At 41.5% G+C, this 14706-nt stretch overlaps 1 gene segment (V, D, J or C); it reads left to right on the top strand.

The window, feature by feature from the left end:
* LOC116591961 overlaps window positions 1–14706 on the top strand; it is a 31648-nt gene that overhangs the window by 5292 nt on the left and 11650 nt on the right. Inside the window, 1 exon segment of the V gene segment in view lies at window positions 10578–10904. Within this exon segment, the coding sequence occupies window positions 10578–10904 (327 nt within the window).

Genomic DNA, 14706 nt, shown 5'->3' with positions numbered 1-14706 from the left:
TATAACTACTCTGCCATCTTTTTCATTCACCAGTGTTTCTGTGTATTTGAGTTTTACTAATAGCATATAATCTTATACTTGGAGTTCTTCTTGATGAGGTTCTTTTTTATTTCATATATATATATACATGTATATATATATATATTCTCATGTCAAATACTTTTGTCACTCTTTCTCTTTGTCTGTTTTTGTTTGTATACTTCATAAAACTTACCTTGGGGCCCATTTTAGCTTAGACTTCTCTCTCTTTTTTTTTAAATTAATTTATTTATTTTCAGAAAAACAGTATTCATTATTTTTTCACCACACCCAGTGCTCCATGCAATCCGTGCCCTCTATAATACCCACCACCTGGTACCCCAACCTCCAACCCCCGCCACTTCAAAACCCTCAGATTGTTTTTCAGAGTCCATAGTCTCTCATGATTCACCTCCCCTTCCAATTTACCTCAACTCCCTTATCCTCTCCAACACCCCCTGTCCTCCATGATATTTGTTACGCTCCACAAATAAGTGAAACCATATGATAATTGACTCTCTCTGCTTGACTGATTTCACTCAGCATAGTCTCTTCCAGTCCCGTCCATGTTGCTACAAAAGTTGGGTATTCATCCTTTCTGATGGAGGCCTAATACTCCATAGTGAATATGGGCCACATCTTTCTTATCCATTCATCCATTGAAGGGCATCTTGGTTTATTACATAGTTTGGCGACCGTGGCCATTGCTGCTATAAACATTGGGGTACAGATGGCACTTCTTTCACGACATCTCTATCTTTGGGATAAATACCCAGGAGTACAATGGCAGGGTCATAAGGAAGTTCTATTTTTAATTTCTTGAGGAATCTCCACACTGTTCTCCAAAGAGGTTGCACCAACTTGCATTCCCACCAACAGTGGAAGAGGGTTCCCCATTCTCCACATCCTCTCCAACACATGTTGTTTCCTGTCTTGTTAATTTTGGCCGTTCTAACTGGTGTAAGGTGATATCTCAATGTGGTTTTAATTTTAATCTCCCTGAGGGATAGTGATGATGAACATTTTTTCATGTGTCTGATAGCCATTTGTATGTCTTGATTGGAGAAGTGTCTGTTCATATCTTCTGCCCATTTTTTGATATGATTATCTGTTTCGTGTATGTTGAGTTTGAGGAGTTCATTATAGATCCTGGATATCAACCTTTTGTCTGTACTGTCATTTGCAAATATCTTCTCCCATTCCGTGGGTTGCCTCTTTGTTTTTTTGACTGTTTCCTTTGCTGTGCAGAAGCTTTTGATTTTGATGAAGTCCCAAAAGTTTATTTTCGCTTTTGTTTCCTTTGCCTTTGGAGACATATCTTGAATGAAGCTGCTGTGGCTGATATCGAAGAAATTACTGCCTATGTTCTCCTCTAGGACTCTGATGGATTCCTCTTTCACATTGAGGTCTTTTATCCATTTTGATTTGATCTTTGTGTACGGTGTAAGAGAATGGTCGAGTTTCATTCTTCTACTTATAGCTGTCCAGTTTTCCCAGCACCATTGATTGAAGAGACTGTCTTTATTCCACTGTATATTTTTTCCTGTTTTGTCAAAGATTAATTGACCATAGAGTTGAGGGGCCATATCTGGGCTCTCTACTCTGTTCCACTGGTCTATGTGTCAGTTTTTATGCCAGTACCATGCTGTCTTGGTGATCACAGCTTTGTAATAAAGCTTGAAATCAGGTAACGGGATGCCCCAAGCTTTATTTTTGTTTTTCAACATTGCCTTAACGATTCGGGGTCTCTTCTGATTCCATACAAATTTTTGGATTATTTGCCCCAGCTCTTTGAAAATACCGGTGGAATTTTGATTGGAATGGCATTACAAGTACAGATTGCTCTAGGCAGTATGGACATTTTAACAATGTTTATTCTTCCAATCCTAGAGCATGGAATCGTCTTCCATCTTTTTGTATCTTCTTCAATTTCTTTCATGAGTGTTCTGTAGTTCCTCAAGTACAGATCCTTTACCTCTTTTGGTAGGTTTATTCCCAGGTATCTTATGGTTCTTGGTGCAATAGTAAATGGAATCGATTCTCTAATTTTCCTCTCTGTATTTTCATTGTTAGTGTATAAGAAAGCCACTGATTTCTGCACATTGACTTTATATCCTGCCACGTTGCTGAATTGCGGAATGAGTTCTAGTAGTTTGGGGGTGGAGTCTTTTGTGTTTCTCATATAAAGAATTATGTCATCTGCGAAGAGAGAGAGTTTGACTTCTTCATTGCCAATTTGGGTACCTTTTATTTCTCTTTGTTGTCTGATTGTTGTTGCTAGGACTTCTAATACTATGTTGAACAAGAGTGGTGAAAGTGGGCATCTTTGTGTTGTTCCTGATCACAAAGGGGAGGCTACAAGCTTTTTCCCATTAAGGATCATATTTGCTGTGGGTCTTTCATAGATAGATTTGATGAGGTTCAGGAATGTTCCCTCTATCCCTATACTTTGAAGTATTTTAATCAGGAACGGATGCTGGATTTTGTCAAATACTTTTTCTGCATCGATTGAGAGGACCATGTGGTTCTTCTCTCTTCTCATATTAATTTGTTGTATCACATTGATTCATTTGCGAATGTTGAACCATTCTTGTAGCCCAGGGATGAATCCCACCTGATCAAGGTGGATAATATTTTTAATGTGCTTGTGGATCCTGTTGGCTAGCATCTTGTTGAGAATCTTAGCATCCATATTCATCAGTGATATTGGTCTGAAATTCTCCTTTTCGGAGGGTGTTTTCCTGGTTTGTGGATCAGGGTCATGCTGGTTTCATAGACAGAGTCTGGAAATTTTCCTTCTGCTTCAATTTTTTGAAACAGCTTCAGGAGAATAGGTGTTATTTCTTCTTTGAAAGTTTGGTAGAATTCCCCAGGGAATCCGTCAGGTCCTGGGCTTTTGTTTTTTGGGAAGTTTTTGATCACTGCTTCAATCTCATTATTAGATATCGGTCTATTCAGGTTGTCGATTTCTTCCTGGTTCAGTTTTGGGAGTTTATAGGTTTCCAGAAATGCATCCATTTCATCTAAGTTGCTAAGCTTATTGGCATATAACTGTTGATAGTAACTTCTTATGATTGTTTCTACTTCCTTGTTGTTCGTTGTGATCTCTCCCTTTACATTCATAATTTTATGAATTTGGGCTTTCTCTCTTTTCTTTTGGATTAGTGTGGCCAATGGTTTATTGATCTTATTGATTCTTTCAAAAAGCCAGCTTCTAGTTTCATTGATAACGTTCTACTGTATCTTTGGTTTCTACCTCATTGATCTCAGCTCTAATCTTGATGATTTCCCATCTTATGTGTGGAGTTGGTTTGATTTTTGTTGATTCTCCAGTTCTTTAAGGTGTAGAGACAGCTGGTGAGTTCTGTATTTTTCAATTTCTTTGAGGGAGGCCTGGATGGCTATGGATTTCCCCCTTAAAACCACCTTTGCTGTATCCCATAGGTTTTGGACAGAAGTGTCTTCATTCTCATTGGTTTCCATGAATTGTTTCAGTTCTTCTTTGATCTCCTTTGATACAAGCATTCTTAAGCAAGGTGACCTTTAGCTTCCAGGTTTTTGAGTTCCTTCTGAACTTTTCCTTGTCATTGAGCTCCAGTTTCAAAGCATTATGATCTGAGAATATGCAGGGAATCATCTCAGTCTTTTGGTATCAGTTGAGTCCTGATTTGTGACCCAGTATGTGGTCTATTCTGGAGAAGGGTCCATGTGCACTTGAGAAGAATGAGCATTCTGTTGTTGTAGGGTGGAATGTTCTGTATATATCTATGAGGTCCATCTGGTCCAATGTGTCATTCAATGGTCTTCTTTCTTTATTGATTTTCTGCTTCGATGATCTGTCTATTCTTGAGAGAGGCATGTTAAGATCTCCTATGATTAGTGTATTCATATCAATATGACTCTTTATCTTGATTAACAGTTTTCTTAAGTAATTGGCTGCTCCCATATTGGGAGCATAGATTTTAAAATTGTTAGATCATCTTGGTGGATAGTGCCTTTAAGGATTATGTAGTGTCCTTCTATATCTCTGACTACAGTCTTTAGTTTAAAGTCTAATTTATCTGATATGAGAATTGCTACCCCAGCCTTCTTTTGAGGCCCATTGGCATGAAAGATGCTTCTCCACCCCTTCACTTTCAGTCTGGGTGTATCTTTAGGTTCAAAATTGGTCTTTTGTAGGCAACATATGGATGGTTCCTGTCGTTTTATCCAATCTGCAACCCTGTGCCATTTTATGGGTGCATTTAGGCCATTCACATTGAGAGTGATTATTGATAGATATGTTTTTATTGACATCGAGTTACCTTTGAAGTCTTTCTTTCTGTAGACTGTCTCTATATTTCTGTTCAATGCTATTCTTAGGATTTTTCCTCTTTTATAGAACCCCCCTTAATATTTCCTGCAGTGTCAGCTTGGTGGTTGCATAGTCTATTAAGCCTCGCCAGTCTTGGAAACTCTTTATCTCTCCATCCATTTTGAATGTCAGTCTTCCTGGATAAAGTATTCTTGGCTGCATGTTCTTCTCATTTAGTGCCCTGAATATATCTTGCCAGCCTTTTCTGGCTTGCCACATCTCTGTGGACAGATCTGACGTTATTCTGATGGGCCTCCCTCTGTAAGTAAGGAGCCTCTTTGCCCTGGCGGCTTTCAAGAGATTATACCTACAATTATAATTTCTCAATTTGACTATCAGGTGTCGTGATGTTTTTTTGGAATGTATAATCTTGGGTGGAGACCTTTCAGCCTCCAGTACATGAACCCTGGTTCCATTCGTGAGATTGGGAAAATTTTCATGAAGGACTTGTTCCACTATATCTTCTAGACTTCTTTCTTTATCCTCCTCTTCTTGGATTCCAATAATTCTGTCGTTGGAATGCTTCATGGCATCATTTATTTCCCTGATTCTGTTTTCGTGGTTTCTAAGCTGTTTGTTCCAGGCTTCCTCCTGATCCTTTCTCTCTATCTGTTTGTCCTCCAGATCACTAATTCTATCCTCTGTCTCAGTTACCCTAGCTTTGAGAGAATTTAGATTAGATTCAAACTCATTGAGAGCATTGTGAACCTCCTCCCTGGTAGCTTTAAGCTCCTCCCTAACATTGTGAACATCCTATCTGGTCGCTTTCAGTTTAGCCCTAATCAATTCCATTTGGTCATCCATGGCTTTCTCCAACCTAGCCATTGCCTGAATAATTGTTAGCCTGAATTCTCTTTCTGACATATTGTCTATGTTGATAGCCATTAGCTCTGTTGCAGAAGGTCCATCCTCTGTATTTTTCTTCTGTTGGGCATTCCTCCTACTACTCATTTTGGTGGGAGATGCCTGAACAGATGTAGCTGGATGTCTCAACTGTGGTGCAGTCAAGGTGCACCCTGGAACACTTCTGAGCAATCAAGATTCCCCACCCAAACGAGAGACAAAAGAAAAGAAAAAGAAAAGGAAAAGGAAAAGAAGAGAGAGAGAGACAGGAAAGAAAGGGAAGATGAAAGAGAAGGTCCAGCCAAGATGGGCGCCAAGGTAAGATTTATGAAGTAGACAAACAAAAAGAGACAAAAAGACTGATACAATTATATGACAAGAGAAAAAAATATATATTTGCAAATAAAGGAAGAACCTCGTCAAAAAGAACCCCACGTGTAAGAGTTATATACTATCAGGACAAACACAAAAACACAGAAACACTGGTGGAAGAAGAAGATGGGAGAGTTCTTATAAATTCTCAGTGTGGGCGAGGAAGGTTGTTTTGATTCTTCCTGGATGTATCTTGGTATCTTTGTTAAAGACTCAACTTTCCTAAGATAAAGGGGATTAAAAATTGGTTTACCTATAGGGGTAGTATTGTTTGGGGAAAGGGGATTACCTTGAAGTTTAACTCTATGTGAATATTAGAGGATAAAAATAAAAAGAATAAACTAGACTAAACTAAACTAAAATTTTAAAAAAAGGAATTCAAAAAATAAAAATGAAAAAGAAACCAGGTGGTGGGTATTATAGAGGGCACGGATTGCATGGAGCACGGGGTGTGGTGCAAAAATAATGAATACTGTTATGCTGGAAATAAAAAAAAATAATAAAATAATTAAAAAAAAAAAGAAAAAAAAAAGAAAAAGAAAAAGATAGGTGTATGTATCAAAAAGTTCAGGTTAGATGGGTATTATGGAATTTGATGTACTGTACAGCTCGTTGTGATGGTGAATAGGTTAAAAAAATTACCTATGTGTAAAAAAAAAAAAAAAATGAACCGGAATAGTGGCAACGAGTGAACAATACAAGTTTTCCTATGAAGTAGTGGTTGTTCTCTTGTGGTCCTTTTTTTTTTTTTTTTTCTTTCTTGATTTGTTTTCTGGGGGAGGTGCCTGCCACGTGGGTTTTCAGTCAGTGATGTTTCCTGAGTTAAGTCCTCCAGCCCCCCTCAAGGGGGTGGGCTCTGAGGAAACTGGTTTTTTTCAGGCTTTTGTTTTCTGGTGGTTTTTATGTTTGTTCACTTTTTTTTTCTCTCACCTTGACCGCCTTTGATAGTTTTGTAGTTTTAGAGGAAAACAAGCCACACCCTGATCTCCCTCTCAGAGAGAAGCCTCAGTCTGGGTGCAGAGCCTAAATAAGTTCCCCCTTGGCCGCTGGCAGAGCAGGTTCCAAGTTGAAGACCCTGGGGGTGCAGGAACTTTTGCTTGTACCCAAAGCCAAGGCAGTGGTGGCTGTCTGGGAGCTCCGGACTGCCAGAGAGGCTCCAAGCAGCGATCGCACACTGAGATTTCCCGCTGGCCCGGGCTGGGAGTGCCTGGTCTTGCTGGGTCTAAGAGTGTCCGGCTTGCGTGCACCTCTTTCAGGGGCGGCTGTGGGTCACGCGCGCGTCTCAGGCACTGAGAACGGGGCGCAGGTCCGAGAGCACCGGGCTGGGCTTTTGCGCACCTCTGTCAGGGGAGAGTTTGGGGCACGCAGCTTCGGCTTTGAAACGATAGCGCGGGTCAAAGAGCGCCGGCCGGGCCTTTGTAACTCTCTCAGGGGAGCATGAGGGACGTGCGCGCGTATCTCAGGCTTTGTAGTAGGGCTCGAGCCTTCTGCCGACCAGCGTGGCTCCCAGCCCCTCACAGCACCAGAACCCCTGCATTCTCCGCTGCGCTGGCGGCTTAGGGACCAAGACCTGGTTTTCTCCGCTGCACTCTCTGCCTTAGCACAGGGAAGGCTGTCCTGGGACCCGGGACTTAGCTAAGCTAAGCCGGGGTGAAGCCCACGTGGGGAGCGCATGGTCTCAGGTCCCACGGGGTCACAGGAGGAGCAGGGGTGTCTGAGTGTCGCAGAGCTCGCCGGTATTGGAGTGGGGAAGCCGACTGCAGAGACAGAGCTGAGGAGGGAGCTCTCAGCTTGGGGTTACCTTAAACCCTGATTCATGTCACCGACCACTGCTCTGTGAGCAGGGATCCCACAAGATCTAGGAAGACTCCCCTGGAAGAGTGCAGGGATCTGTGGGGTTTGGAGACTCCAGGCGGTCCTGTGCACCAGAGACAGAGACACTCAGTCACAGGCCCGGTGAGGTCAGAGCACAGCCAGAGGCCAGGGAGGCAGGAGTGATTGAACGCTTTTCTCCAAGGGCCCACTGAGGAGTGGGGCCCGAGCTCTCAGCTCCTCTGGCCGGAGACTGGGGGGCCGCCATTTTCATTCCCATCCACCGGAACTCTACAGAAAGCGCTCAGGGAAAAATAGCTCCCAAATGCGAACCTGAGCGGAAGACTTAGCCGGGCCCCTGGTAAGGGCGGTGCAGTTCCGCCTGGGGCAACAACACTTGAAAATCACTATAACAGGCCCCTCCCCCAGAAGATCAGCAAGAAATCCAGCCAAGAACCAAGTTCACTGACCTAGGAGCACAGCAGAATTCCAGAGGAGGAGGAAGCAAAGCATGGAATTCATGGCTCTCTCCCCATGATTCATTAGTCTTACAAACTTAATTAATTTTTTTAATTTTATTTTTTCTTATTCTAATATTTTTAATTTTACTCTTACCTCTTTTAACATTTTTTAACTAGTTTATCTTAACAATACCTTTCCTTAAAAAATCTTTTTGAACCTTCATTATTATAGTCATATTTTATCCTTCGTTGTATATAACCTTATTTTTGTATACCCATAGGGTTTTTTCTTATAAGAAATTTTGGGATAAAACTTCTTCCAATAGATCAAAATATAATCTAAAACTAGCACAGGGCTTTGTTCCAGTCTGCAACCTCAGCAAATTCTCTCCACTTTCTTTTACTTTATACTCCCAACCAACTTATCTTAACAACTCCTTTTTTAGAATTTTTTTTAAAAATTTTTCATCTTTATAGTGATATTCCATTCCTTCATCGTGTTTACTCTTATATATGTTTTTCATTCTTTAAAATTTGGGGAGCTATTTTCTTCTAAGAGAGCAAAATACTCCCCAAATTAAGTGGATGAACCTGTTCTATTCACCAGACTAATATATATATATATAAACCAAATCAGAAGAGACCCCAAATCATTGGGGGAAAGAAATGGGATAAAAAGAAGTTCAGAAAAGAAAATTAACAAAAAAAAATAATAAAGAAAAAATATAAAAAGAATATGTATATATTCTTTTTTATATAAAATATTAATATATATATACACATATATATGTGTGTGTATATTCTTCTAAAGAAAAAATATAAAAAAGAATATATAATATTCTTGCTCTCTATATAATATATAATATATAATATCCATGCCCTCTATATTACGCACCATCTAGTACACCGACCTACCACCCCAGCCCCTTCAAAACCTTCAGATTGTTTTTCAGAGTCCATAGTCTCTCATGGTTCACCTCCCCTTCCATTCCCACAACTCCCTTATCCTCTCTAACTCTCCATGTCCTCCATGCTATTTGTTATGCTCCACAAATAAGTGAAGCCATATGATAATTGACTCTCTCTGCTTGACTTATTTCACTCAGTGTAATCTCTTCCAGTCCCGTCCATGTTGATACAAAAGTTGGGTATTCATCCTTTCTTCTGATGGAGGCATCATACTCCATAGTGTATATGGACCACATCTTCCTTATCCATTCACCCATTGAAGGGCACCTTGGTTCTTTCCACAGTTTGGCAACCATGGCCATTGCTGCTATAAACATTAGGGTACAGATAGCCCTTCTTTTCACGACATCTGTATCTTTGGGGTTAATACCCAGTAGTGCAATGGCAGGGTCATAGGGAAGCTCTATTTTCAATTTCTTAAGGAATCTCCACACTGTTCTCCAAAGTGGCTGCACCAACTTTATGAGCTTCTAACTCAACCTTCTCTGGTCCACCTCTTGCTGCCTTTGGTTCTCTTCCCCAGCAGAAATGGTTCCTGAACAACAAGGGAGTTCTTCTCTTTTTTGGAACAAAGAACTCCTGGGTCAAGAGGGTGTGTGGATGAGGCTTGCAGCAAGTGGCTTCTGTCTGCTCTTTCAGATCTTCCTCCAGCTGGTGCTTCCAACTGCTGCCTTCAGAGCTGTCAGTCATTAAAACCAGTGATTACTGATACAGACAGCAAGACGACTGTTTCTACAAGGATTGATTCTGGGGCAAAGAAGCCTTACAGACAACGTACATAGAGTAAAATGACCCATTTATGAATTCTACAGAATTAAAGCTAGTATAAAGTGGCATGGGAAAGAACAATATTTTTGTGGGGACAGGGTAAATAAGGGAAAGAGAAGAAGGAATTCAAGGTGGGAAATGCTGGAAATTTTAGGAAGAATTGATGCACTCACTGTCAATAAAGTTGACTGTGACACCTATGTTTGTCATATCACACACTCCATATGTGGGCTGTTCATCTTGTGTCGAATATACATGTCAAACTTATTATAGGTAATAACAAAATGATTCTATAAGAATGCAGAGAAAGTGAAATGTTTAAAGAAATGAAAATATACCTACACGATGCTGATTTTCTCTGTATTTATGGTAAAGTATAGTATAAGCAAAATAAATCCATCCCCATTAGAGGAAGGGATCCACATTCCTTATAGCCTGACATTCGGTCCTGCAGATGATTTGGGATGGGGGCAGCAGATCCTATTGGGGGAGCACTGACCTAGATCCTGGGGTCAATCTCACCCCGTATATGTTCATGGACACCTTACAAACACAAGTATACACACTGGAAAGTTACATAATAAAAAACATTTTTTTTCAAAATTGGTCATTAGCACTAAATTAAAGGTATTCACAACTGTGTGGGTCACTGCTTCTCTGTGAGAATAGATCCCCAAGCTGAATATATAGCCAGAGGACATGCAAATAGGGCCTTCCCTCTTCTGATTTAACCAGCACAGACAAGATCCTGCAGCTGGGAGAGGAGCCCCAGGCCTGGGATACCCAGGTGTTCACTCAGTGATCAGGACAGAATACAGACAACTCACCATGGAATTTGTGCTGGGCTGGGTTTTCCTTCTTGCTCTTTTAAAAAAGGTAATTTATGGAGAAAAAAAAGAAATTGAGTATATGAGTGGATATGAGTGAGAGAAACACTGGATATGTGATAGTTTCCTGACCAAGGTGTCTTCCATCTGCAGGTGTCCAGTGTGAGGTGCAGCTGGTGGAGTCTGGGGGAGACCTGGTGAAGCCTGGGGGTTCCCTGAGACTCTCCTGTGCAACCTCTGGATTCACCTTCAGCAACTATCACATGGACTGGGTCCGCCAGGCTCCAGGGAAGGGGCTGCAGTGGGTCGCACATATTAGCAATACTGGTAGTAGCACATACTACGCAGACTCTGTGAAGGGCCGATTCACCATCTCCAGAGACAACGGCAAGAACACGCTGTATCTGCAGATGAACAGCCTGAGAGTCGAGGACACAGCCGTGTATTACTGTGCAACAGACACAGTGAGGGGCCCTCAACGTGAGCCAGGACAGAAACCTCCATGTTGACACAGGATGTGCTGAGCTGCAGGGGCACTCAGGGCAGCAGAGAGTGCTCAGCATCCACAGCAGAGATCAGACCCAGGAGCAGGTGCAGTGGGGTAGGACTTCCTTTTGAGATCAGGGATTTCCTCTCCAGACTCTCAGCTGTCCACAAGGATATATTTTTTTTTTCTTCCATAGCTAATACCTCATGTTCTCCATACAGCCACCACAAGAATATAACTTTGCCTCCACATAACTGAGATCTCCCCAGTCTCTGGGGAACTTCCCTTCATCAACCTCTTCTATGTCCCATTTTCATTCTCCACAGAAACACATGCTGCAGATTCCCATCGTCCTTGAGATGCACCTGCACAGCCCAGGCTTTCTGCATGCTGCGTGCCTATTCTCTGCCCTTAGGGGGTACATACTGTCCTCACATGTTTATTAGCTTCCCCCAGGATGACTGCCCAAATCAGTTCTTGACCTTCTGGCTCCATTGTATCCTCTGGCTCATTATACATGTGGGTGGACACAGGTGATCAGGAACTGCCCCTCTGTAGGCAGCACTCCATTTCCTGCATGGAAAAACAACCCACCTGTTATGAGGGGCTCTCAGATTTCCCCAAGAAAGTGGTGGGATGACATCCCAGAGAGGAAAACCCATCCCTGTCCTGCTGGGTCCTGTTCTGGTGGGGAGAGTTCATGAAAGCATCCTTGGTGAATGTGTTTGAGATGTGTTTCTTGGCTTCCAAACAGGGAATCCATATGAATCCTGAGATCCAGCTGGCAGGTCCCAGATCCTTGCCCACCCTGTGCTGTCCCTTGAATATCCATCAGAAACCAACCCCCAACCTCACTCTCTCCTTCTTCTGACTTCTTCCTCAATCTGTCCTGGACCGTGAGCCCCATGGAGCTGGAGCCCTGTAACTCTTCCCAGATTTTCACCAAGTGCAAGATGGAGAGAGGCTCAATAGTGAATGTCTACCATGATGGCAGAGCCCTAAATTGTGGCTGCAATTGGGATCTACAGCTCAAACCATGATCCAGAATTTAAATATTAAATCAACTACTATAGGAGACAATACTGTCACTTCCTCTCATATCCTTGCTTTTGTCCCATCGACTGGCCAGGATTTCCCCTAGAGAATTCATAAATAACTTCTAGGCGGTTAATCTCTTGATTTCCCATGAAACCAGTACTGAAAACGGCACATCAGAGAAGTCACAGGAATGGGGCCATCTGAGGGGGGTCGGCATGGAATCCATCTTCTGTGTCTGAGGTGAGTCTGTGCCCTTGTAGCTGGAGCAGTGTCAGGCCCAGTCCTCACCTCAGCATGAAGCTCCTGGAGACAGCCGGTCCCAAGAAGAGGGAAACTCATTAGGGGTCTTCTGTCTATTGGAAGATGTATTGTGCGTATATCTCAGACATTTCAGGAATGTCTAAAAACAGCTTCTAATCTAATGTACCTGTTCCTGTGACTCTCCTTGTGTTGGGTGCACGGGTACAGATGAAAACAGACAAGGAGACCCAGGTGCGCAGAACCGCACAAACTCTCTCACTTACCTGTGTCACCACAGAGTTCTCTTGAACATCCTGCTCAAGAATGTTTGGATCAACCAGGAAAGCAAAGAAGAAATTAAACAATTTCGGGAAACAAATGAGGATGAGGACACTTTGATCCAAAAACTATGGGATACAGCAAAGGCGGTCCTAAGGGGGAAATACATAGCCATCCAAGCCTCCCTCAAAAAAATAGAAAAATCCAGAATATACCAGCTGTCTCTACACCTTAAAAAACTGGAGAATCAACAACAAATCAAACCAACTCCACACATAAGAAGGGAAATCATCAAGATTAGAGTGGAGATCAATGAGGTAGAAACCAGATATACAGTAGAACGTATCAATGAAAGTAGAAGCTGGTTTTTGGAAAGAATCAATAAGATCGATAAACCACTGGCCACACTAATCCAAAAGAAAAGACAGAAAGCCCAAATTCATAAAATTATGAATAAAAAGGGAGAGATCACAATGAACACTGAGGAAGTAGAAACAATCATCAGAAGTTATTATCAACAGTTATATGCCAATAAGTTTAGCAACCTAGATGAAATGGATGCATTTCTGGAAAACTATAAACTACCAAAATTCAACCAGGAAGAAATTGACAACCTGAATACACTGATATCTAATAATGAGATTAAATCAGTGATCAAAAACCTCCCAAAAAAACAAGAGCCCAGGACCTGACGGATTCCCTCGGGAATTCTACCAAACTTTCAAAGAAGAAATAACACCTATTCTCCTGAAGCTGTTTCAAAAAATTGAAGCAGAAGGAAAACTTTCAGACTCTTTCTATGAAGCCAGCATTAACCTGATACCCAAACCTGGCAAAGACCCTACCAAAAAGGAGAACTTCAGACCAATATCACTGATGAATATGGATGCTAAGACTCTCAACAAGATGCTAGCCAACAGGATCCAACAGCACATTAAAAAGATTATCCACCATGACCAGGTGGGATTCATCCCTGGGCTACAAGGATAGTTCAACATTCGCAAATCAATCATTGTGATACAACAAATTAATGTGAGAAGAGAGAAGAACCACATGGTCCTCTCAATTGATGCAGAAAAAGTATTTGACAAAATCCAGCATCCGTTCCTGATTAAAACGCTTCAAAGTATAGGGATAGAGGGAACATTCCTGAACCTCATCAAATCTATCTATGAAAGACCCACAGCAAAATCATCCTCAATGGGAAAAAGCTTGCAGCCTTCCCGTTGAGATCAGGAACACGACAAGGATGCTCACTTTTACCACTCTTGTTCAACATAGTATTAGAAGTCCTAGCAACAGCAATCAGACAACAAAGAGAAATAAAAGGTATCCAAATTGGCAATGAAGAAGTCAAACTCTCTCTCTTCACAGATGACATGATTCTTTATATGGAAAACACAAAAGACTCCACCCCCAAACTACTAGAACTCATACAGCAATTCAGCAACGTGGCAGGATATAAAGTCAATGTGCAGAAATCAGTGGCTTTCTTATACACTAACAATGAAAGTACAGAAAGGGAAATTAGAGAATCGATTCCATTCACTACAGCACCAAGAACCATAAGATACCTGGGAATAAACCTACCAAAAGAGGTAAAGGATCTGTACTTGAGGAACTACAGAAAACTCATGAAAGAAATTGAAGAAGACACAAAAAGATGGAAGACCATACCATGCTCTAGGATTGGAAGAATAAACATTGTTAAAATGTCTATACTGCCTAGAGCAATCTATACTTTTAATGCCATTCCGATCAAAATTCCACTAGTATTCTTCAAAGAGCTGGAGCAAATAATCCAAAAAATTGTATGGAATCAGAAGAGACCCCAAATCGCTAAGGAAATGTTGAAAAACAAAAATAAAGCTGGGGGACATCACGTTACCTGATTTCAAGCTTTATTACAAAGCTGTGATCACCAAGACAGCATGGTACTGGCATAAAAACAGACACATAGACCAGTGAAACAGAGTAGAGAGCCCAGATATGGACCCTCAACTCTATGATCAATTAATCTTCGACAAAACAGGAAAAAATATACAGTGGAAAAAAGTCTCTTCAATAAATGGTGCTGGGAAAACTGGGCAGATATAAGTAGAAGAATGAAACTCGACCATTCTCTTACACCATACACAAAGATAAACTCAAAATGGATACAAGACCTCAACGTGAGACAGGAATCCATCAGACTCCTAGAGGAGAACATAGGCAGTAATCTCTTCTATATCAGCCACA

Source organism: Mustela erminea, chromosome 5 (assembly GCF_009829155.1).
Source record: "Mustela erminea isolate mMusErm1 chromosome 5, mMusErm1.Pri, whole genome shotgun sequence".
Taxonomy (NCBI): Eukaryota; Metazoa; Chordata; class Mammalia; order Carnivora; family Mustelidae; genus Mustela; species Mustela erminea.
The sequence above is the reverse complement of the archived record's forward strand: the minus strand, read 5'-3'. Positions and strand labels throughout refer to the sequence as shown.